The sequence below is a fragment of the Coregonus lavaretus genome, assembly GCF_964263955.1.
Source record: "Coregonus lavaretus genome assembly, chromosome: 30".
Classification (NCBI taxonomy): domain Eukaryota; kingdom Metazoa; phylum Chordata; class Actinopteri; order Salmoniformes; family Salmonidae; genus Coregonus; species Coregonus lavaretus.
This window is the reverse complement of record NC_140017.1, coordinates 38,809,602-38,835,174: the sequence shown is the minus strand read 5'-3', so window position 1 is coordinate 38,835,174 and position 25,573 is coordinate 38,809,602. Positions and strand designations below refer to the sequence as shown.

Below are 25,573 nucleotides of genomic sequence, written 5' to 3'. Positions count from 1 at the left end.
TCTCTCTCTCGCCACTGGAGGAACTGTCCGGTAACGCACGTGTGTGTGTGTATACAGTGCATTCAGAAAGTATTCAGACCCCTTCACCTTATCCACATTTTGTTACGTTTCAGCCTTATTCTGAAATTGAATAAATTGTTATTTTTTTCTCAATCTAAACACAATACCACATAATGACAAAGCAAGGGCAGGTTTATATAAGTTTTTCAAAAATTATTTAAAATAAAACAAATGAAATATGTGGTCCTCTGTAGCTCAGCTGGTAGAGCACGGCGCTTGTAACGCCAAGGTAGTGGGTTCGATCCCCGGGACCACCCATACACAAAAAAAAAAAATGTATGCACGCATGACTGTAAGTCGCTTTGGATAAAAGCGTCTGCTAAATGGCATATTATTATTATATTATAAATATCACATTTACATAAGTATTCAGACCATTTCCTGGGTACTTTGTTGAAGCACCTTTGGCAGCGATTACAGCCTCGAGTCTTCTTGGGTATGATGCTACAAGCTTGGCACACCTGTATTTGGGGAGTTTCTCCCATTCTTCTCTGCAGATCCTCTCAAGCTCTGTCAGGATGGATGTGGAGCGTCGCTGCACAGCTATTTTCAGGTCTCTACAGAGATGTTCTGGCTCTGGCTGGGTCACTCAAGGACATTCAGAGACCATTGCGTTGTCTTGGCTGTGTGCTTAGGGTCGTTGTCCTGTTGGAAGGTGAACCTTCCCCCCCAGTCTGAGGTCCTGAGCGCTCTGGAGAAGGTTTTCATCATGGATCTCTCTGTACTTTGCTTCGTTCATCTTTCCCTCGATCCTGACTAGTCTCCCAGTCCCTGCCGCTGAAAAACATCCCCACAGCATGATGCTGCCACCATCATGCTTCACCGTAGGGATGGTGCCAGGTTTCCTCAAGACGTGACGCTTGGCATTCAGGCCAAAGAGTTCAATCTTGTTTTCATCAAACCAGAGAATCTTGTTTTTCATGGTCTGAGAATCCTTTAAGGTGTCTTTTGGCAAACTCCAAGTGGGCTGTCATGTGCTTTTACTGAGGAGTGACTTCCATCTGGCCACTCTACCATAAAGGCCTGATTGGTGGAGTGCTGCACATATGGTTGTCCTTCTGGAAAGTTCTACCATCTCCACAGAGGAACTCTGGAGCTCTGTCAGTGACCATCGGGATCTTGGTCACCTTCCTGACCAAGGCCCTTCTCCCCCGATTGCTCAGTTTGGCCGGGCGGACAGCTTTCTATAGGAAGAGTCTTGGTGGTTCCAAACTTCTTCCATTTAAGAATGATGGAGGCCACTGTGTTCTTGGGGACCTTCAATGCTGCAGGAATTTTGAGGTACCCTTCCCCAGATCTGTGCCTCGACACTGTCCTGTCTCGGAGCTCTACGGACAATTCCTGAGCTCAATATCGAATCTCATAGCAAAGGATCTGAATACTTATGTAAATAAGGTATTTATGTTTTTATTTGTAATACATTTGCAAAAATATCTAGAAAACCTGTTTTCGCTTTGTTATGTGTAGATTGATGAGGGGAAAAAAGTATTTAATCAATTTTAGAATAAGACTGTAACGTAACAAAATGTGGAAAAAGTCAAAGGGTCTGAATACTTATGTAAATAAGGTATTTCAGTTTTTATTTTTAATAAATTAGCAAAACATTCTGAAAACCTGGGTAGAGTCCAGTGTGTGTGCATAGAGTCAGTGCAAGAAATGGTCAATGCAGGTAGCCGGGTAGCCATTTGATTAGCTATTTAGCAGCCTTGTTAAGCAGTCTTATGACTTGGGGCTAGAAGCTGTTCAGGGTCCCAACAGGACCACGACTCCATTTGCGGTAGCAGAGAGAACAGTCTATGGCTTGGGTGGCTGGAGTCTTTCACAGTTTTTTGGGCCATCCTCTGACACCGGTATAGTGGTCCTGGATGGCAGGGAGCTCTGCCTTAGTGATGTACTGGGCCATACTCATCACCCTTTGTAGCACCTTGTGGTCGGGTGCCTTGCAGTTTCCATACCAGGCGGTGATGCAGCCAGTCAAGATGCTCTCAATGGTGCAGCTGTATAACTTTTTGATGATCAGAGGGAACCATGCTAAATCTTTTCAGCCTCCTGTTGGGGAAGAGGCGCTGTCGTGCCCTCTTCACAATTGTGTGTACACTGTCAACACATACACTCTGTCAACACACACACTATGTCAACATCTGTAGGTTATTCTGTCAACACACACTGTCAACATCTGTTGGTCTTCTGTCAACACACATACTGTCAACATCTGTAAATTTTTCTGTCAACACACACTGTCAACATCTGTTGGTTTCCTCTGTCAACACACACACTCTGTCAACACAATCTGTCAACATCTGTTGGTCTCTCTGTCAACTTCCACCCATTCCATCCTGGTGTTAGGGAACATAAAGGCAGAGTTGGTGTTGTAATAGCTAGTCTCCCATTCCCCTAATGGGATAATGTGTGTTAATCAGTGTGTTGGTGGCTGAGAGGTACCTAATGCACTAATCACACCTTTCAGAGGGAGAATGGCTGTCAACAAGCTGACCTCAGCAGATACACACTAGAGCTGGGACGATAAACTTCAATTATCGACACCGACCTTACCGATCATTTATATCAGGCATTTTGCTGATATCGTTCATTACGATAAGTAGCCTATACTAGAGAAATGGGACGTTTTAAATGAAATAAGTTAACTAATCTGGGTGATTGTTAACGGGAAAACCATCAAACTAGTAGTAGTAGTTTAAAGGATGATACAAAAAAAAACTGGTGCACATTAATGATATAAAGGCAAGTCATGCAATCTATCGCGATATGGATATTTGTCCATTTCGTCCAGCTCTAACACACAAACACACACATTAATATCCTGGATCCACTGGACACGGTGACATAGTACAATAGTACATCCTGAAGCTGAAGAAGCCAGGAAGACTGTAGTACATCTGGTAGTGAAGAGTTGACTTACTGCTCTCTGTGTAGAGGTGGACTTCCTGTTGGGTCTAGCATTTAGACAGGTCTCTTTCACATTTTGTTTTCTGATCAAGTCAAGCTGTTGGACTTTTCACTAAGTTGTTTTTAATGTAGTTAATGTCTAATTCTCTCCCCCCACCTCTTCTAGATCCTCAAGCTGGGTCCAATAGCAGAGTTCTGGACCCTCCAACAGAGGAGGAGGCTGTCACTCTGTCCATCACACACCCGATGGACCTCAATGCCCTGGACCGCTCAGAGGCTCTGACCCCGTTGGAGTTCCACCTGGCCTGTAGAGCCTCACATCGGGAAGCTGATTATGTTTGGCGTTCTGCTGGTTCTGTCTGGACCCTGTCCTCACTATCTCTGCCTCTCTCAGCTTCAAGGACCCCTTCTTCATACCAATGGTAATCACACGCAGGAACGCAGGCATACACACCTGCACACACATACACATTTAGGTGGTAAAATCTCTCTCTCCCTCTCACTCTCTCTCTCAGGGTAAGGAGAAGATAGCAGACTTGAGGAGAATAATTCTGTCCAGAGACTCAAAGAGTGACCACCTCATCTATTATCTATGCTTTCACAGTAAGATCCTCTTTTCCCACCTACATCATTAGAGGTCTCGCTCATATCTCACCAGTCAGATATCACGCTCAATCCACCATTCGGATGCAGCCTTGGCTTCATATTGAGAAGAATCCATCTAACCTGTGACCTGCCTGCCTGTCTGTCTTTCTGTGGGTATGTCTGTAGATTCTGCACAACATGATGGCTCAGTTTGCTGAGCACCTGCTAGGGGCTGGCTTCATCAGCAGCAAGAACTCCAAAGACTCTGACATCAACTCAGGTCAACTGTCCTTTTTCTCACCCTCACTCCTCTCTCTTCCTGTGTCTCTCTCCCTCAGAGAATGAGAAATCAAATCAAATTTTATTTGTCACATAAACGTGTTTAGCAGATGTTATTGCGGGTGTAGCGAAATGCTTGTGCTTCTAGCTCCGACAGTGCAGTAATATCTAACAAGTAATATCTAACAATTTCACAACATATACCCAATACACACAAATCTAAGTAAGGAATGGAATGAAGAATATATACATAACTGGACGTGCAATGACAGAGCGGCATGGACTAAGATACAGTAGAAAATGATAGAATACAGTATATACATATGAGATGAGTAATGCAAGATATGTAAACATTATTAAAGTGACTAGTGTTCCATTTCTTAAAGTGGCCAGTGATTTCAATAGGCAGCAGCAGCCTCTGTAGTGCTAGTGATGGCTATTTAACAGTCTGATGGCCTTGAGATAGAAGCTGTTTTTCAGTCTCTCGGTCCCAGCTATGATGCACCTGTACTGACCTCGCCTTCTGGATGATAGCAACAAGACCATGGTGCTTGCCTACGGAGCTGTGAGGGGAATGGCACCTCCTTACGTTCAGGCTCTGATCAGTCCCTACACCCAAACGAGGGCACTACGTTCATCCACCTCTGGCCTGCTAGCCCCCCTACCTCTACGGAAGCACAGTTCCCGCTCAGCCCAGTCAAAGCTATTCGCTGCTCTGGCACCCCAATGGTGGAACAAGCTCCCCCACGACGCCAGGACAGCGGAGTCACTGACCACCTTCCGGAGACACTTGAAACCCTACCTCTTTAAGGAATACCTGGAATAGTATAAAAGTAATCCTTCTACTATCATAAGTTGAATGCACCAATTTGTAAGTCGCTCTGGATAAGAGTGTCTGCTAAATGACGTAAATGTAAATGTAAATAGCAGGATGAACAGGCAGTGGCTCGGGTGGTTGATGTCCTTGATGATCTTTTTGGCCTTCCTGTGACATCAGGTGCTGTAGGTGTCCTGGAGGGCGGGTAGTTTGCCCCCGGTAATGCATTGTGCAGAACACACCACCCTCTGGAGAGTCCTGCAGTTGCGGGCGGTGCAGTTGCCGTACCAGGCAGTGATACAGCCCGACAGGATGCTCTCAATTGTGCATCTGTAAAGGTTTGTGAGGGTTTTAGGTGCCAAGCCAAATTTCTTCAGCCTCCTAAGGTTGAAGAGGCTGTGGGTGGACCATTTCAGTTTGTCAGTGATGTGTACGCCAAGGAACTTGACATTTTCCACCTTCTCCACTGCGGTCCCGTCGATGTGGATAGGGGGGTGCACCCTCTGCTGTTTCCTAAAGTCCACGATCATCTCCTTTGTTTTGTTGATGTTGGGTGAGAGGTTATTTTCCTGGCACCACACTCCCAGAACCCTCACCTCCTCCCTGTAGGCTGTCTCGTCATTGTTGTAAATCAAGCCTACTACTGTTGTGTCATCTGCAAACTTGAGTTGGAGGCGTGCTTGGCAACGCAGTCATGGGTGAACAGGGAGTACAGGAGTGGGCTAAGCACGCACCCTTGTGGGGCCCCAGTGTTGAGGATCAGCGAAGTGGAGGTGTTGTTTCCTACCTTAACCACCTGGGGGCTGCCCGTCAGGAAGTCCAGGACCCAGTTGCACAGGGCGGGGTTCAGACCCAGGGCCTCGAGCTTAATGATGAGCTTGGAGGGTACTATGGTGTTGAATGCTGAGCTATAGTCAATGGGATAGGGCAGTATGCATTGCGATGGCATCGTCTGTGGATCTATTGGGGCGGTAAGCAAATTGAAGTGGGTCTAGGGTGACAGATAAGGTAGAGGTGATATGATCCTTGACTAGCCTCTCAAAGCACTTCATGATGACAGAGGTGAGTGCTACAGGACGATAGTCATTTAGTTCAGTTACCTTTGCTTTCTTGGGTACAGAAACAATGGTGGCCATCTTGAAGCAATTGGAGACAGCAGACTGGGATAGGGAGAGATTGAATATTTCCATAAACACACCAGCCAGCTGGTCTGCGCATGCTCTGAGGATGCGGCTAGGGATGCCCTCTTGGTCGGCAGCCTTGCGAGGGTTAACATACTTAAATGTCTTACTCATGTCGACCATGGAGAAGGTGAGCCCACAGTCCTTGGTAGTGGGCCACGTCGGTGGCACTGTGTTTTCCTCAAATCGGGCGAAGAAGGTGTTTAGCTTCTCCGGAAGCAAGACGTCGGTGTCGGCGACATGGCTGGTTTTCCTTTTGTAGTCCGTGATTGTTTGTAGACCCTGCCACGTACGTCTCGTGTCTGAGCTTTTCATTTGCGACTCCACTTTGTCTCTATACTGATGTTTTGCCAGTTTAATTGCCTTGCGGAGTGAATAGCTACACTGTTTGTATTCTGCCATATTCCCAGTCACCTTACCATGGTTAAATGCGGTGGTTCGCGCTTTCAGTTTTGCCCGAATGCTGCCATCTATCCACGGTTTCCGGTTTTAATAGTCACAATGGGTAAAACATCTCCTATACACTTCCTAATAAACTCAGTCACCGTTTGTGTATTCGTCAAAATTATTTTCGCAAGCTACCTGGAACTTCCAGTCCGTGTGATCAAAACAATCTTGAAGCGTGGATTCCGATTGGTCAGACCACTATCGAATAGTCCTTAGCACGAGACTTAGTTTCTGCCTATAGGAAGGGAGGAGCAAAATGGAGTCGTGGTCAGATTTGCCGAAAGGATGGTGGGGGAGGGCCTTGTGAGCATCCCGGAAGTTTGAATAGCAATGGTCGAGTATTTTAGCAGCCCGAGTACAACAGTCGATATGGGATTTCCAGTTCGCATAAAGTCCAGTGAAGTTCTTTGAGGGCCGTCGTGGTATCGGCTTAAGAGGGGATATACACGGCCCTGACTATAACCAAATACAATTATCTTGGGAGATATTACGGTTGACATTTGATTATGAGGTATTCTAGGTCGGGTGAACAAAAGGACTTGAGTTCCTGTATGTTACTACAATTACATCATGAGTCGTTTATCATGAAACACACACCTCCTCCGCCCTTCTGCTTCCCAGAGAGATATTTATTTCTGTCTGCACGATGAACTGAGAACCCATCTGGCTGGACCGACTTCGACAGTATATCCCCAGAGAGCCATGTTTCCGCGAAACAAAGTATGTTAAAGACCCTGATGTCTCTCTGGAAAGCAACCCTTGCCCTGAGCTCATCAACTTTGTTGGCGCCATCGTTAAAAGCTGATCAGGGCAGGTCTCTACCCCAAAGTGATCAAACCGCGACAGAAAGAAGAGTGAGTCAGCAGGGACCTACAGTAACACTCATACATAGCACTCACAGGGAGTCAGCATCACAAGTACAGACAGACAGACACTGGCAGTGACAAGAGGATACCTCGGATTCTGCAGAGGAAGTGAAATTCACTCAGACCTGAAATGTACTCTTTGTCAACTTCTTATGGATGTGTACCTGAGAAGATCCACAGCCGACGATGGACGGCAGACCATAAGCCCAAAACTCAGCCAGCCAGACAGATGCATCAATAAATCATCATCACACTTAGCAGACGGTAGCAAAATAGAATTACGATCAAGCTTGAGGCAGTGATATTGTTTGAAAAACAGAGTTGTAAAAAGACTAAAACTTCACACACACACACTGAGTGTACAAAACATTAGGAACACCTTCCTTTTGCCCTCAGAACAGCCTCAATTCGTCGGGATATGGACTCTACAAGGTGTCGAAAGCGTTCCACAGGGATGCTGGCCCATGTTGACTCCAATGCTTCCCACACAGTTGTGTCAAGTTGGCTGGATGTCCTTTGGGTGGTGGACCATTCTTGATAAACACAGGAAACTGTTGAGCGTGAAAAACCCAGCAGTGTTGCAGTTATTGACACACTCAAACTGGTGCGCCTGGCACCTACTACCATACCCCGTTCAAAGGCTCTAAAAATATTTTGTCTTGCCCATTCACCCTCTGAATGGCACACATACACAATCCATGTCTCAATTGTCTCAAGGCTTAAAAATCCTTCTTTAACCTGTCTCCTCCCCTTCATCTACACTGATTTTGAAGTGGATTTAACAAGTGACATCAATAAGGGATCATAGCTTTCACCTGGTCAGTCTATGTCATGGAATGAGGTGTTCCTAATGTTTTGTGAACTGTGTACATACTAATACAAACCCCTTTCATATCGTCCTGTACAGAACACACACACACACACACTAATACATCCGCCTCTCTCTCCTCTCCAGGGTGAGGGTGATGGGAAGGTGTGTGTCCACCCCAAGTCAGTGAATGCTGAGGAGACAGTTTAACTATCACATCAGGATGAGGACCAGCATTGTGAGTACACAGTACAGCATACACATACAGCGCTGCTGCATCAAATCCATTAAACCATAAAGAAAATGGGTAAAAGGTTAACTCTGGTGCCATTTTTAGACGTGATGAATATTGGATTAAACCAGTGCCTTTCAACTCCCTCTCAAAGCCCTGGCAGATCAAAGCTCGCAGACACAGTACCAGGGAAGAGGAACAGTCAATTCCAGCCTTTCTGTCTCTCTGTTCTCTTCTACCCTGCTGCACTGAATGTCATCAGTTAGAGCAGAGATGGGCATCTGTCAGAGGACCAATTATAAACCAATACAAATTATATCAGCTCCATGTCGCTTTTGGATTAAAGTTGGGGATTCGGAGCAACACTTCTATGCAAACAGAGCCAGAGGACAGACACAGAGCGAGAGAGAGAGAGGTGAAGAGAAGGAGGGACTGCATCAGTTCTAGGATGTATCATGTAGATGACCAGAGGGCAAGTGCATCAGAGAAGAGACAGGATCCAGCTGCATGTCTCACCCTCTTGTTGTTCTCCTGTCTTCACTCTCCCTTCCTCTCTCCCGCTCTCCCTCTCTTCACCCCCTGTACACCAGCGGCTATTAGACCCCAGGGATGCTACAATGTATAATGTATAGTCTTTGTTTTAGTGTGTGTGTGTTTGTGTGTGTGTGTGTGTGTGTGTGTGTGTGTGTGTGTGTGTGTGTGTGTGTGTGTGTGTGTGTGTGCGCACGAGAAGACAAAGATGTGTATTTTGGAGAGAGGTAGCATCCCTGGGGTCTGGTAGCTGCTGGTGTACAGGGTTTAAGAAAATATACATATATGGACAAGCAATACTTATGACATTTACATAAGTATTCAAACCCTTTACTGCTCAGTACTTTGTTGAAGCACCTTTAGCAGCGATTACAGCCTCAAGTCTTCTTGGGTATGATGCCACAAGCTTGGCACACCTGTATTTGGGGAGTTTCTCCCATTCTTCTCTGCAGATTCTTGCAATCTCTGTCAGGTTGGATGGGGAGTGTTGCTGCACAGCTATTTTCAGGTCTCCAGAGATGTTTGATCGGGTTCAAGTCCTGGCTCTGGCTGGGCCACTCAATGACATTCAGAGACTCTTCCCGAAGCCATTCCTGCGTTGTCTTGGCTGTGTGCTTAGGGTCGTTGTCCTGTTGGAAGCTGAACCGTCGCCCCAGTCTGAGGTCCTGAGCACTCTGGAGAAGGTTTTCATCAAGGATCTCTCTGTACTTTGCTCCGTTCATCTTTCCCTCGATCCTGACTAGTCTCCCAGTCCTTACTGCTGAAAAACATCCCCACAGCATGATGCTGCCACCACCATGCTTCACCATAGGGATGGTATTGGCCAGGTGATGAGCGTTGCCTGGTTTCCTCCAGACATGACGCTTGGCATTCAGGCCAAAGAGTTCGATCTTCGTTTCATCAGACCAAATAATCTTGTTTCTCATGGTCTGAGAGTCCTTTAGGTGCCTTTTGGCAAACTCCAAGTGGGCTGTCATGTGCCTTTTACTGAGGAGTGGCTTCTGTCTGGCCACTCTAACATAAAGGCCTGATTGGTGGTGCTGCAGAGATGGTTGTCCTTCTAGAAGGTTCTCCCATCATTTTACGCGCTTCAGCACTCTGTTTGTACTGTTCTGTGAGCTTGTGTGGCCTACCACTTCACGGCTGAGCCATTGTTGCACCTAGACGTTTCCACTTCACAATAACATCACTTACAGTTGACCGGGGCATCTCTAGCAGGGCAGAAATTTGACTAACTGACTTGTTGGAAAGGTGTTATCCTATGAAGGTGCCACGTTGAAAGTCACTGAGCTCTACAGTACGGCCATTCTACTGCCAATGTTTGTCTATGGAGATTGCATGGCTGTGTGCTCGAATTTACACACCTGTCAGCAACGAGTGTTGCTGAAATAGCCGAATCCACTAATTTGAAGGGGTGTCCCGATACTTTTGTATATATAGTGTATTTATCTCGTCTGGTGGGCTCTTGACAGTTATCACTTGACAGTTCACGGCTGGGTTTCCTTTGTAGCCGGTGACTGATGTGGTGTACTCCTCAATGCCATCAGATGAATCTCTGAATATATTCCAGTCTGTGCTAGCAAAACAGTCCTGTAGCTTAGCATCCGCTTCATCGGACCACTTCCGTATTGAGCGCGTCACTGGTACTTCCTGTTTGAGTTTTTGCTTGTAAGCAGGAATATGGAGGATAGAGTTATGACAGGGACACACACACACACACACACACACACACACAGGAAGATCTGGAGACGGACAGGGGCACACAGCATTCACACAGCATTCACACACACTCTCACTCCCTCTCTTCCTCCAAACTCCCCTTCCTCTCCATGTCCTTGCTCCCTCCACCCCACTCTCTCTCCCTCTCTTCCTCCAAACTCCCCTTCCTCTCCTCCTTCCTCTCCATGTCCTTGCTCCCTCCACCCCACTCTCTCTCCCTCTCTTCCTCCAAACTCCCCTTCCTCTCCTCCTTCTCTCCATGTCCTTGCTCCCTCCACCCCACTCTCTTTCTCCCTCTCTTCCTCCAAACTCCCCTTCCTCTCCTCCTTCTCTCCATGTCCTTGCTCCCTCCACCCCACTCTCTCTCCCTCTCTTCCTCCAAACTCCCCTTCCTCTCCTCCTTCTCTCCATGTCCTTGCTCCCTCCACCCCACTCTCTCTCCCTCTCTTCCTCCAAACTCCCCTTCCTCTCCTCCTTCTCTCCATGTCCTTGCTCCCTCCACCCCACTCTCTCTCCCTCTCTTCCTCCAAACTCCCCTTCCTCTCCTCCTTCTCTCCATGTCCTTGCTCCCTCCACCCCACTCTCTCTCCCTCTCTTCCTCCAAACTCCCCTTCCTCTCCTCCTTCTCTCCATGTCCTTGCTCCCTCCACCCCACTCTCTCTCCCTCTCTTCCTCCAAACTCCCCTTCCTCTCCTCCTTCTCTCCATGTCCTTGCTCCCTCCACCCCACTCTCACTCCCTCACAGGTGTGAATATGTCCGTTTCTATCCGCTCCATGTCGCTATTGGATTAAAGTTGGGGATTCAGAGCAACACTTCTATGCAAACAGAGCCAGAGGACAAACAGAGAGAGAGAGAGAGAGGTGAAGAGAAGGAGGGACTGCATCAGTTCTAGGATGTATCATGTAGATGACCAGCCCTGTGGACTGGAGCAACCGCCAATCATAGACCTCATCACCACCCAGGCCCAACACTAACGCGGCTAACACTGCCCCTAGAGGACGTCACCGGTATTACAACAATGATGATGGTGATGAGTATTAGAACTGGTGCATCTCTTCTCAACCCAGAGAAGAGCTCAGGCCATAAAGATGGAAAGAGTTCTCAACTTTGTATATGTGCCATAATGGCGTCTATCTTCTGTACATCTAATATTGGTGATTTACCGCCTCTTGCAGGGCTGGTCTTTTAAACTAAATCTTGTGTGTCATTCAGTTATTGTGGCCACTTGATGGCGGTGATATAGCTTAATGCCATTTACAAACTAAGCAAACCAATTTGAAGAAGACAATGCTCTGATCATTGGCTGATCGCACCAATAGGAAGTCCCACCCACTTGACTATTTTAAAATGGTGGAAGCCCTCAATGGCAATGTCCATGCTAAAACGGGTTATTTCCAAGTAGAGATCTCTATACATCCACTATGGATCAGGCACATTGACACGTTTCCATTAGATTGGAATCCACCCATGTACGGGCAGGATGGTGTGTGAAGAAACCAAGGACTGCTCTGGACGCTGTCCCCAAACGTATTAATTTCATTCTATAAGCCAACTGGAAAAGACTGAGCAGTGGATGACTATATTTTTGTATTATTGCATTTATTAACAACAATATACTCCTGAGTGGCGCAGTGGTCTAAGGCACTGCATCGCAGTGCTAACTGTGCCACTAGAGATCCTGGTTCGAATCCAGGCTCTGTCGCAGCCGGCCGCGACCGGGACACTCATGGGCGGCGCACAATTGGCCCAGCGTAGGGTAGGGGAGGGAATGGCCGGCAGGGATGTAGCTCAGTTGATAGAGCATGGCGTTTGCAACGCCAGGGTTGTGGGTTCGATTCCCATGGGGGGCCAGTATAAAAAAATATAATGTATTCACTAACTGTAAGTCGCTCTGGATAAGAGCGTCTAATAAAATGTAATGTAAATATGTTATATAAAATTGTACTGAATGCTGTTTTGTTGACATTGCTTGAATATGTTCTCATATGTTATCAAATAGACTACTTGGTTGACATTGCTATGTTGTAATATTCACATTCTGTGTAAGGCTGGCTGACTAACGAACTAACGAACTAAAAAGGCTGGCTGACTAACGAACTAACGAACTAAAAGGCTGGTTGACTAACGAACTAATGAACTAAAAGGCTGGCTGACTAACGAACTAAAAGGCTGACTGACTAACGAACTAAAAGTCTGACTGACTAACGAACTAACGAACTAAAAGGCTGACTGACTAACAAACTAAAAGGCTGGCTGACTAACGAATAATGAACTAAAAGGCTGACTGACTAACGAACTAACGAACTAAAAGGCTGACTGACTAACGAACTAACAAACTAAAAGGCTGGCTGACTAACGAATAACGAACTAAAAGGCTGACTGACTAACGAACTAAAAGGCTGACTGACTAACGAACTAACAAACTAAAAGGCTGGCTGACTAACGAACTAACAAACTAAAAGGCTGGCTGACTAACAAACTAAAAGGCTGGCTGACTAATGAACTAAAAGGCTGACTAATGGTTCACTCACCATTGTTTCTTTTCAGTTTGTGTTCAAATATTTAAGCTGAACCATTAAAGCTGACCTTATTGCAGTGTGACGTTAGTCTTTTCTAGTATGTGGTGAAATGGGAGAGATGAACGCCTAGATTCATTCCGATCTGGGCTAGATCCACATTTAAAGGTCATTTGTAATTGAGCCGACATCTGCAGCGTTTACCTTGAACGTGATCTCTACGAATGCGGAAACATTGACTTTGAGGTGCATAGCCGAAAAGGGGGCGATCAGATTGAATCCTGACCTAAGTTAAAGATGTTAAGTTTGTAGCAGCTGTAATATATATATATATATATATTCCAGTATCTAAAACTTTCCTAAATTGGGTCCTTATTAAAACATAACAGCCGTAACCATGACAGCCGTGATAAATGTACATCTGTGGTAGATAAACAGATACAATCCCACATTAAAGGGGTTATCCGGTACTGAAAGTAGTGCCTGAAAATTACATACAGTTGAAGTCGGAAGTTTACATACACTTAGGTTGGCGTCATTAAAACTAGTTTTTCAACTACTCCACAAATATCTTGTTAACAAACTATAGTTTTTGCAAGTCGGTTAGGACATCTACTTTGTGCATGACAAGTCATTTTTCCAATAATTCTTTACAGACAGATTTATTTAACTAATAATTCACTGTATCACAATTCCAGTGGGTCAGAAGTTTACATACACTAAGTTGACTGTGCCTTTAAACAGCTTGGAAAATTCCAGAAAATGATGTCATGGCTTTAGAAGCTTCTGATAGGCTAATTGACATAATTTGAGTCAATTGGAGGTGTACCTGTGGATGTATTTCAAGGCCTACCTTCAAACTCAGTGCCTCTTTGCTTGACATGGGAAAATCAAAAGAAATCAGCCAAGACCTCAGAAAAACAATTGTAGACCTCCACAGGTCTGGTTGATCCTTGGGAGCAATTTCCTGAAGGTACCATGTTCATCTGTACAAACAATAGTACGCAAGTATAAACACCATGGGACCACGCAGCCATCATACCGCTCAGGAAGGAGACGCGTTCTGTCTCCTAGAGATGAACGTACTATGGTGCGAAAAGTGCAAATCAATCCCAGAACAACAGCAAATGACCTTGTGAAGATGCTGGAGGAAACAGGTACAAAAGTATCTATATCCACAGTAAAACGAGTCCTATATCGACATAGCCTGAAAGGCCGCTCAGCAAGGAAGAAGCCACTGCTCCAAAACCGCCATTAAAAAGCCAGACCACGATTTGCAACTGCACATGGGGACAAAGATTGTACTTTTTTGAGAAATGTACTCTGGTCTGATGAAACAAAAATAGAACTGTTTGGCCATAATGACCATCGTTATGTTTGGAGGAAAAAGGGGGTGCTCGCAAGCCGAGGAGCACCATCCCAACCGTGAAGCACGGGGGTGGCAGCATCATGCTGTGGGGGTGCTTTGCTGCAGGAGGGACTGGTGCACTTCACAAAATAGATGGCATCATGAGGAAGGAAAATTATGTGGATATATTGAAGCAACATCTCAAGACATCAATCAGGAAGTTAAAGCTTGGTCGCAAATGGGTCTTCCAAATGGACAATGACCCCAAGCATACTTCCAAAGTTGTGACAAAATGGCTTAAGGACAACAAAGTCAAGGTATTGGAGTGGCCATCACAAAGCCCTGACCTCAATCCTATAGAACATTTGTGGGCAGAACTGAAAAAGCATGTGCGAGCAAGGAGGCCTACAAACCTGACTCAGTTACACCAGCTCTGTCAGGAGGTATGAGCCAAAATTCACCCAACTTATTGTGGGAAGCTTGTGGAAGGCTACACAAAACATTTGACCCAAGTTAAACAATTTAAAGGCAATGCTACCAAATACTAATTGAGTGTATGTAAACTTCTGACCCACTGGGAATGTGATGAAATAAATAAAAGCTGAAATAAATAAATAATTCTCTCTACTATTATTCTGACATTTCACATTCTTAAAATAAAGTGGTGATCCTAACTGACCTAACACAGGGAATGTTTACTAGGATTAAATGTCAGGAATTGTGAAAAACTGAGTTTAAATGTATTTGGCTAAAGTGTATGTAAACTTCCGACTTCAACTGTTTGTGCACCACATCATTGCGCTCTCGCGCTGCTGTGTGTGATTATTGCTAGCTGTCACTCAAATGGCCAGAGGCTGAATCTCATTGGCTGGAACTCAAATTGCTAGGGGTGATAGCCCACGTGGGGTAAAATATAGGGAGAATGGCACATCTTCCAGAAAAGTCGCTTTCAAACTAGGGATTTCGTGGCTTGAGGTAAAACAGTAAATCTGATCAGATGTATGAACTACACATTGACACATCCAGCCCAAAGCGGGAGGTTTAAAAAAAAAAAAAAAGATTTAGTAGTCACCAACGTACCGGAGCATGTCTTTAATAGAATCCATTTGTGCTGTTTTATCTTGAGCATTGTGAGAATGATGCATCCACCTGTCTAATCTCATTTAACAGGAGGTACAGTTACTGCTGTAAAGTTTTACTTCAAACAGCTTCACATTCTCTCTTCTCGGACTGTCCACTTGTCCTGAGTCATAACAGATGTCTGTTCCCAGGTCCTCAGCCATAACAGATGTCTGTTCCCTGGTTCCCAGCCATAACAGATGTCTGTTCCCTGGTTCCCAGTCATAACAGATGTCTGTTCCCCGGTCCCCAGCCATAACAGATGTCTGTTCCCTGGTTCCCTGCCATAACAGATGTCTGTTCCCTGGTCCCCAGCCATAACAGATGTCTGTTCCCTGGTCCCCAGCCATAACAGATGTCTGTTCCCTGGTCCCCAGCCATAACAGATGTCTGTTCCCCAGTAATAACAGATGTCTGTTCCCTGGTTCCCAGCCATAACAGATGTCTGTTCCCTGGTCCCCAGCCATAACAGATGTCTGTTCCCTGGTCCCCAGCCATAACAGATGTCTGTTCCCTGGTCCCCAGCCATAACAGATGTCTGTTCCCCAGTAATAACAGATGTCTGTTCCCTGGTTCCCAGCCATAACAGATGTCTGTTCCCTGGTCCCCAGCCATAACAGATGTCTGTTCCCTGGTCCCCAGCCATAACAGATGTCTGTTCCCTGGTCAAAACAGATGTATGTTCCCAGGTCCTCAGCCATAACAGATGTCTGTTCCCAGTCATAACAGATGTCTGTTCCCTGGTCCCCAGCCATAACAGATGTCTGTTCCCAGTCATAACAGATGTCTGTTCCCTGGTCCTCAGCCATAACAGATGTCTGTTCCCAGTCATAACAGATGTCTGTTCCCTGGTTCCCAGTCATAACAGATGTATGTTCCCAGGTCCTCAGCCATAACAGATGTCTGTTCCCAGTCATAACAGATGTCTGTTCCCTGGTTCCCAGTCATAACAGATGTCTGTTCCCTGGTCCCCTAAATTCACTGAGTGATTCTTCAAACATACATCAGCATTCTGAAAGAAAACAACAGATCCCAAATACGCCATAGCACTTTTATTAACAAGAACAAATGCAACAATTAACAATTTACAGTTCATATAAGGATATCAGTAAATTGAAATAAATGCATTAGGCCCTAATCTATGGATTTCACAACTGGGCAGGGGCACAGCCATGGGTGGGCATAGGCCCACCCACTGGGGAGCCAGGCTCAGCCAATCAGAATGGGTTTTTCCCCACAAAAGGGCTTTATTAGACAGAAATACTCCTCAGTTTTATCAGCTGTCCGGGTGGCTGGTCTCAGACGATCACGCAGGTGAAGAAGCCGGATGTGGAAGTCCTGGGCTGGCGTGGTTACACGTGAGGCCAGTTGGACATACTGCCAAATTCTATAAAACGACGTTGGAGGTGGTTTATGGTAGAGAAATGAACAGTTAATTATCTGGCAACAGCTCTGGTGGACATTGCTGCAGTCAGCATGCCAATCGCACGCTCCCTCAAAACTTGAGACATCTGTGGCATTGTGTTGTGTGACAAAACTGCACATTTTAGAGTGGCCTTTTATTGTCCCCAGCACAAGGTGCACCTGTGTAATGATCATGCTGTTTAATCAGCTTCTTGATATGCCACACCTGTCAGGTGGATGGATTATCTTGGCAAACGAGAAATGCTCACTAACAGGGATGTAAACAAATTTGTGCACAAAATTTGACCAAAATAACCTTTTTGTGAGTATGGAACATTTCCAGGATCTTGTATTTCAGCTCATGAAACATGGGACCAACACTTTACATGTTGCGTTTACATTTTCGTTAAGTATAGATTATATATCCAAAAGGCATCATCATCTGCAATATAAATCTACAGCCGTGGATTACATACACGTTTAAACAGAGGTTGTTATTAGTTACATATTTACATTAATGATGTACATTGGTTAAATGCATGTCGTATCAGTTTTTCCCTGAGTGCAAACGCAAAGCTTTTTGTCTGGGTCAGACCAGATGGACAGTAGTGGTCTGGTTTGATGAACGGTGTTACAACAGGAAGCTGACCAGGCCATTACTTGTTTCCTTCAGCGATGCAAGACAACATTACACACTTTGGAGATGAATCACGCCGGACAATCATGTTAAAACCCTCCGCTGGCTTTTCCAGTTTTAGAACAGAGAGCGTCACACCATTTCATTTTATTTTCTCTCCTGCCACTCGTCACTGAAATCATAAAGGAGGGTATTTATAAAACTTCCATCTCTGACATCACTGGGCCTTCTAAATGCGTCTATCTCTGACATCACTGAGCATAATCACACCGAGTGGCAGACTGACGGAGGTCCGTGGGACAGAAATTGTTCTATTTATTAAGGTGACATTAAGCTAGAGACAAAGTGCCCAATTACAGATCAACTTCCAGCCCCTATGCATTGTGTACCTCTGAAAGGACTGGATAGGTCTACATGGTTCAGTTTAACAAAGCTTTACCAGAGAGTAAGGTGAAGCTAATACCTGTCTAATAGTTTTAGGTATCTAAAATTGCTAGAAGTCGGAAATCGGGATTAGGGTTTGGGAACGGGACCATTCATTCCACCATTTTGGCTCTTTACATTCAGCCTCTTCAGCAGTCACACAGCCTCCTACTAGCCACACAGGGCAGTCTAGAAACTGTCCGTTTATTTGGCCATTTTGGACCATCGTGACATTCAGTTACATTACAAAAGGCCTCCTAGCTACACACACAGATAAGTCTGAAGTACAGTGCCATTTGTGTATCTTTACAATGAGCCTCTTCCCCATCAGTCTCATCACACACTATAGTCTAACCACAGAGCAGAGGTGAAACTGAACTGTCCACTGAGCCATGTTGGCTCCATACATTCAGCCAATTCATCATCAGGACCGTCTGGCACATTTAAAAAGGATGACCATAACAAATATACAGATCATCACCGTAGTTGTTTTGGCTCATATAAATTGTTAGTTGCTATGTAATAGAGAGGGTGAGCTTCATTCATGGAAATTCCTGGGGAGTCTTTCAGAAGGAAATAGTTCATCAAAATGAATACATGCCCTATTAGTTTTAATGCAAACTATTATAGGTGACCTGTCCACTTTGGCAGTTTTAAACTTTGACCCCAGCACGTCCTGTGTGTGTGTCCAAGGGGAATGTCCTTCAGGGGCCAAAAAGCAGTCACACGGGAAGTGGTTGGACAGTCTCCCATCAGTGGGAGGAGTCGGAGTGTTGTTGACAGGTCATAGGGTCAAACTTCCTTACCATATAGACTGGTAGAAGGTTAGACTGCATGGGTAAGAATCAAAACTCATTCTAATAGATGCAGTCACCTGGCAAGGCTCATACATACATTTGTCTGTTGACCACGGAGATATTCTCTCATTGGTTGATAGTGCTTGAAGGCAGCTCATTGGTGTATTCAGTCGCTGGTGGAAAGAGCTCACACATTGCTCTGTTGACCAAAGAGCCTTTCAATTGGTGTATTCAGTGGAGGCCCGCTCAACATTAGTCAAAGACCGTCGCTGGCATAAAGCTCACTCATTGGTCTGTCTGATTGAAGGCAGGTCACTTGTGTATTTAGGGGGCGGAGCCTGCAGTTCCAGCTTACACATTGGTCTCCAGCCCCTGGAGGCGGTCCATCCGCTGCATATTGCGCTCAATAGTGGCCTGGCACGTGATTGGTTCAGCACATTCTGACAGGAACCAACCCCTCTCGCCATCACGGAGTCGCTCGCCCTCATACCAGCCTGAAAGAGAGAAAGAGAGATACACACATCACTCTAAATTCATTAATTTATCCTTCAGAAAATCCCTTCACAGGGCTGCAGCGCCACAGACCTGAAAATAAGTTTCCTGTTCAAAGCAGGCTCTAAGTCCGCTTTTGAACTCTTAAATGGCGTCCGTTTGATGCTCTATTCTGTCGGTTCTAGAAAGCCCTTTCACATGAAATAGATGGTTGCCATGGAGACACAAAGGGAAATTACCTTTAACCTTGAGAGTGTGACTGTGTGTACGCATCAAACATATCTCTGGTCAGACACTACACAGATAAATCTCTTTCAATGATTTTCAATAGAAACAAGGAGAAAGACGGAGTGAGAGACAAATAGGGGGGGGGAGAGGAACAAGAGCAAGAACAGATGTGAAAGAGTGAGGACAGGGTGGGAGGGAGGGAGGGAGAGAGGGAGAGAGAGAGGAGAGAGAGAGATGAGCAAGAGAGAGAGAGAGAGAGAGAGAGAGCGACAGAGACAGAAAGAGGGAGAGAGAGCGACAGAGAGAGAGTGACAGAGAGAGAGGAGAGAGAGAGATGACCAAGAGAGAGAGAGAGAGAGAGAGAGAGAGAGAGCAACAGAGAGAGAGACAGAGACAGAAAGAGGGAGAGAGAGCGACAGAGAGAGAGAGAGCGAGACAGAGGGAGAGAGCGACAGAGAGAGAGAGAGAGCGACAGAGAGAGAGAGAGAGCGAAAGAGACAGAGACAAAGCGGGAGAGAGAGAGAGAGCAACAGAGAGAGAGAGAGAGAGAGAGAGCAACAGAGAGAGAGAGAGCGACAGAGAGAGAGAGCAACAGAGAGAGAGAGAGAGAGAGAGAGCAACAGAGAGAGAGAGAGAGAGAGAGAGAGAGAGAGCGACAGAGAGAGAGAGAGACAGATGGAGAGACAGATGAGAGAAAGAGAGAGAGAGACAGCGAGAGAGACAGAGAGAGAGCGAGCGAGACTGAGAGAGAGAGCGAGACAGAGGGAGAGAGCGACAGAGAGAGAGAGCGAGAGAGAGAGCGAGAGAGAGAGAGAGAGAGAAGCGGGAGAGAGCGACAGAGAGAGAGAGCGACAGAGAGAGAGCGACAGAGAAAGAGGGAGAGAGAAGGGACAGAGAGAGAGAGAGACGACAGAGAGATGACAGAGAGGAGAGAGAGAGAGAGGAGAGAGAGAGAGAGAGCGACAGAGAGAGAGAGCGACAGAGAGAGAGCGACAGAGAAAGAGGGAGAGAGAGACGACAGAGACAGAGAGAAACAGAGAGGAGAGAGAGAGAGAGAGACAGAGACAGAGACAGAGACAGAGAGAGAGGAGAGAGAGAGAGAGAGAGAGAGAGAGAGAGAGAGAGAGAGAGAGAGAGAGAGAGAGAGAGAGAGAGAGAGAGAGAGAGAGAGAGAGAGAGAGAGAGAGAGAGTAACACAGCGTAGCGTACCATCCTCCACAGTCTGTGACACCAGGACGACGTCAGCCACCTGCAGTGAAAGCTCATCAGGCTGCTTGGCTGTGTACGTCCTAGTCACCTCCACCTGCATGGCATCTGGGACAACACAAACACAACACAGAGTTTACACTCTAACCCTGGGACAACACAAACACAACACAGAGTTTACACTCTAACCCTGGGACAACACAAACACAACACAGAGTTTACACTCTAACCCTGGGACAACACAAACACAACACAGAGTTTACACTCTAACCCTGGGACAACACAAACACAACACAGAGTTTACACTCTAACCCTGGGACAACACAAACACAACACAGAGTTTACACTCTAACCCTGGGACAACACAAACACAACACAGAGTTTACACTCTAACCCTGGGACAACACAAACACAACACAGAGTTTACACTAACCCTGGGACAACACAACAGAGTTTAAACTCTGGGACAATACAGACACACAAAGTTACAACTCTAACTCTGGGACAACACAGACACAACACAGAGTTTACACTCTAACCCTGGGACAATACAAACACAACACAGAGTTTACACTTTAACCCTGGACAACACAACCCTTCAGTCCTGGCTTTTTAAGTAATACACTAGTTCTAAAAGTTATAACGCTTGTATTTGATCCTAGCAGTGCTTTCAGTTTTGTTTATTATGTAAGTTCAATAGAAAAGCCCTGAAAATGTTATGACTCATATGGGTTTACTACCAATACACAAGCACTGAATAATCATTCAACCAGTTATACAGGGAGACCTCGAAACCAGTTCACACTTACATTTACGTCATTTAGCAGACACTCTTATCCAGAGCGACTTACTGTTAGTGAGTGCATACGTTATTTTTATTTGTTTTTCATACTGGCCCCCCCGTGGGAATCGAACCCACAACCCTGGCGTTGCAAACGCCATGCTCTACCAACTGAGCTACATCCCTGCCGGCCATTCCCTCCCCTACCCTGGACGACGCTGGGCCAATTGTGCGCCGCCCCATGGGTCTCCCGGTCGCGGCCGGCTACGACAGAGCCTGGATTTGAACCAGGATCTCTAGTGGCACAGCTAGCACTGCGATGCAGTGCCTTAGACTACTGCGCCACTCGCCACTGCCGATTTTCATTCTTCTTCTTTAATTAAAGGCATAGTTCGGGATTTTGGCAATTGCTAACTAGCGTTGGAGCAATGACTGGAAGTCTATGGGAACAGCTAGCATGCTAGCAGCTCCTGTAGACTTCTTATCATTTTGCTAACGCTAGTTAGCATTGACTTGCAAAACTACCTCCAACTTCCTTCATACTGGACGCAGATACATAAAAATGGTATCCACGAGTTCGTCAGACTCTGTCCCCCTGTCCTACTGTAGACTCCCTCTGACAGTGATTGGGAGACTGTTCTACTACTCCACCACAAGGTGGTGCTGTCTGCCTACATCTGAGTGAAGGTAGGTGTGTGTGGTGTTGAACTCACTGGTTCGGTCTTGGTTCTTCTTGTCATTGCTGCTCTGGCCCAGAGCACTGATCCAGCGAGCGCGCTCATTCCTGTGGGACAAACACACATCATTTTACAAATATTTTTTAATACTTTTTCTCTTACTTGTTAGTGAGTCATTCACCATAACAATATACATGGTCATGTGGCCAGGAAAAAGCACAATTTCACTTCCCTTTTTCACCATAGCTGATATTATCAACCCAGGGGCCTGTTTCAACAAACAAATATAATCTGTGCAATCCATTTGACTTTTACATTTTAGACATTAAGTAGACATACTTTTTTCAGAGCGACAATCCAGAGGACAAGCAGCTAACGTATTGAGATACGACCTCACAGCATCACATAAAACCTCACAGCATAAACCAACGACCTCACAGCATCACAAACAACAACCTCACAGCATCAAACAACAACATCACAGCATCAACAACAACATCACGGCATCAAACAACAACCTCACAGTACCACACAACAACAGCACACAGTCAGTCAGTCACAACACAACACACACTAGTCCACAGAGAGGAAAAGACATCAACAGCTTCATTAGTCCATTAAGAAGGGAGATTTGTCATCCTGAGCTCTCTCAACTCCCCTCCTTCCCCCCCCAGTCCTTGTCCCTGAGAGAGAGGGAGAACAGAGGGAGAACAGAGGGAGAACAGAGGGTTTTTGATTCAGTTGAACAGGGACAAAGGTTAATTCACAGGAAAGGAACAGAGCAGTTTTTGGTTTGTGTCTCTGGTGAATGGGAGGAGGGACGCGGGTCAGGTTTCACCAGGTAACTCTACCTGCCCACACCAAGGAGAGAGGGAGAGAAGAGGGAGATTCAGAGAAAAGGAGAGGGGTGGTAAGAGAAAAGGAGAGGGGTGAAAGAAAGAAAGGAGGTAGAATATAGTGATTCATAGAGAAGGAGTGAGCTAGATCGACAGATGGAGAGAGAAAAAGAAAGAAGGGTGGAAAGAGAACGAAACATAGCGAGAGGGAGAGGGGACAGAGGGGTGCAGTTTCTGTCTCACCCCTTCACCCCCACTGTGGACAGCCAGCCAGGACCAGGAGACTCAGAGGCTGAGTCCCAAAGTGCACCCTATTCCCTATGTAGTGCATTCATTTAGGTCAAACGTAGTGCTGTATGTAGGGAACAGACTCAGAGATACTGACCCAGAACCCCACCACAGGTCAGACCAGGCGGAGTGATTGGAGTCTAGGGTGGAGAATCTGAACAAGGACACGGGGCACAACAGAACTCCATGACTCAAGACTTCCATCATTCTATCATTCGGTTTCTCATTCCAGTTCTGTTCCAGCTTAATCCGGAATATTTCCCCTCCTAAACACACCGTGCCAGCACCTAACTGTACAGGACAGCACACCGTCTCAACATTATATCATCTGCTCATATACCCTGATTAATCATTTACAATGAATGTAACTCCTTAGGTTGGTATACATTGTGTAATTACTAGACTGTAATCCCACTGCACAGTTTTAGCGACTCTATAAAAAGTGGCCTCAAAATGCAGTACGTAGCCGTCTCTACTGTTATCACCCTAGTGAAGTCACCTGTACTAAAGTCATCTAGCTCAGGTGCCTTTGCAAAGCCACATACTATGGCAGTGTCCTATGGTCCCTTGCATGTCTGAGGCTCAACAGCACCACAACTATCATCCAGGACATTTCACCACGATCAAGCATTCTTTATGACTGTGATTGGATGGTCGCAGGTGGTCGATGTGACCACAAACACATCCCTTATCCATCCTGGTCACAGTGAACGGAAACTGTAATGGTGTATTAACTAGGGTACAGGGACTGAAGGAAATACACAGGGTTGGTTCCCTGGCTTCCTCGAGTGAACCTGTCCTGAGAAGCACAGGTCATAACACACGGCAGGAGAAAATACACACATTTCTCAGTGACTGAATGTTTGTGTGGCTGTCTGAGTCCAAGGGAGACGTGGGAATGACATCTGTTCATTGCTGGCCTTGGCAGTTGGACACACACACACACACACAGACACACACACACACAGACACACACTGACATGTAGGGTTCCAACTGAGGTATCAGGACTATTAAAATACACACCTCTCATTCATATATTAGTACAGGCGCCAATACGCACACATTCCTGTTGGAACACACACACACATTCCTGTTGGAACACACACACACATTCCTGTTGGAACACACATCCGCATACAGGCATCATGTGTGCACCGTGATTTAATGGTTGTGTGTGGAATGGGAGGCACATACCGACGGATCTCCGGTTAAAACAGCCCTCAAGCTCTCTCTCTCTCTGTGTGTGTGTAAGTGTGTGTGTGTGTAAGTGTGTGTGTAACTGTGTGTGTAAGTGTGTGTGTAAGTGTGTGTGTATAGCAGGTGTTTCCTTACTTCTTTAAAACGCCTTCACCTCTCATCCACCATTCAAATTCATACAATATCAGACTATTCAAGGCTATAGCCTACATGTCTAAACTAGTAATCACTATATGAAAACACCACGAGCCGGGAATGAAAACTATTGTGAGATGTTCATGTTTCACATTGAGACAGAAATTAAATGGAGAAGAGGTCCCATGTGGAAAGCAGTTGTTATGAATGTAGTGAGACTGGAGTTTAGTAGAGAGACTGGATCTAGACTGACTGGAGTTTAGTAGAGAGACTGGATCTAGACTGACTGGAGTATAGTAGAGAGACTGTCAGAGAGACTGGATCTAGACTGACTGGAGTTTAGTAGAGAGACTGTCAGAGAGACTGGATCTAGACTGACTGGAGTTTAGTAGAGAGAGGCTGTCAGAGAGACTGGATCTAGACTGACTGGAGTTTAGTAGAGAGAGGCTGTCAGAGAGACTGGATCTAGACTGACTGGAGTTTAGTAGAGAGAGGCTGTCAGAGAGACTGGATCTAGACTGACTGGAGTTTAGTAGAGAGGCTGTCATAGAGACTGGATCTAGACTGACTGGAGTTTAGTAGAGAGAGGCTGTCAGAGAGACTGGATCTAGACTGACTGGAGTTTAGTAGAGAGGCTGTCAGAGAGACTGGATCTAGACTGACTGGAGTTTAGTAGAGAGGCTGTCAGAGAGACTGGATCTAGACTGACTGGAGTTTAGTAGAGAGGCTGTCAGAGAGACTGGATCTAGACTGACTGGAGTTTAGTAGAGAGGCTGTCAGAGAGACTGGATCTAGACTGACTGGAGTTTAGTAGAGAGGCTGTCAGAGAGACTGGATCTAGACTGACTGGAGTTTAGTAGAGAGGCTGTCTAGACTGACAGGAGTTTAGTAGAGAGGCTGGGTTCGATTCCCACGGGGGGCCAGTATAAAAATAAAATCAGTAAATAATGTATGCAATCACTGTAAGTCGCTCTGGATAAGAGCGTCTGCTAAATGACTAAAATGTAAATGAGAGGCTGTCAGAGAGACTGGATCTAGACTGACTGGAGTTTAGT

At 45.8% G+C, this 25,573-nt stretch overlaps 1 protein-coding gene and 1 pseudogene across 2 annotated transcripts in view; one reads left to right on the top strand and one right to left on the bottom strand.

Moving 5' to 3' along the window:
* Nucleotides 1-11,224, top strand: part of LOC311106255 (ATP-dependent DNA/RNA helicase DHX36-like) — a 61,684-nt pseudogene extending 50,460 nt beyond the window's left edge. The window contains exons 13-16 of the transcript in view: nucleotides 3,134-3,254; nucleotides 3,362-3,389; nucleotides 3,739-3,832; nucleotides 11,178-11,224. The product of the transcript in view is annotated as an ATP-dependent DNA/RNA helicase DHX36-like (transcript). The remainder of the gene's footprint in view (nucleotides 1-3,133; nucleotides 3,255-3,361; nucleotides 3,390-3,738; nucleotides 3,833-11,177) is intronic.
* Nucleotides 11,225-16,453: 5,229 nt separating this feature from the next.
* The window catches only part of LOC311105881 (rho guanine nucleotide exchange factor 26-like), a 71,310-nt gene continuing 62,190 nt past the window's right edge, over nucleotides 16,454-25,573 (bottom strand). The window contains exons 13-15 of the mRNA XM_084148105.1: nucleotides 22,098-22,168; nucleotides 20,607-20,711; nucleotides 16,454-19,171 (exon numbers count right to left, since the gene is read on the bottom strand). Of these exons, the coding sequence (XP_084004231.1) occupies nucleotides 19,029-19,171; nucleotides 20,607-20,711; nucleotides 22,098-22,168 (319 nt within the window). The 3' untranslated portion in view covers nucleotides 16,454-19,028. The remainder of the gene's footprint in view (nucleotides 19,172-20,606; nucleotides 20,712-22,097; nucleotides 22,169-25,573) is intronic.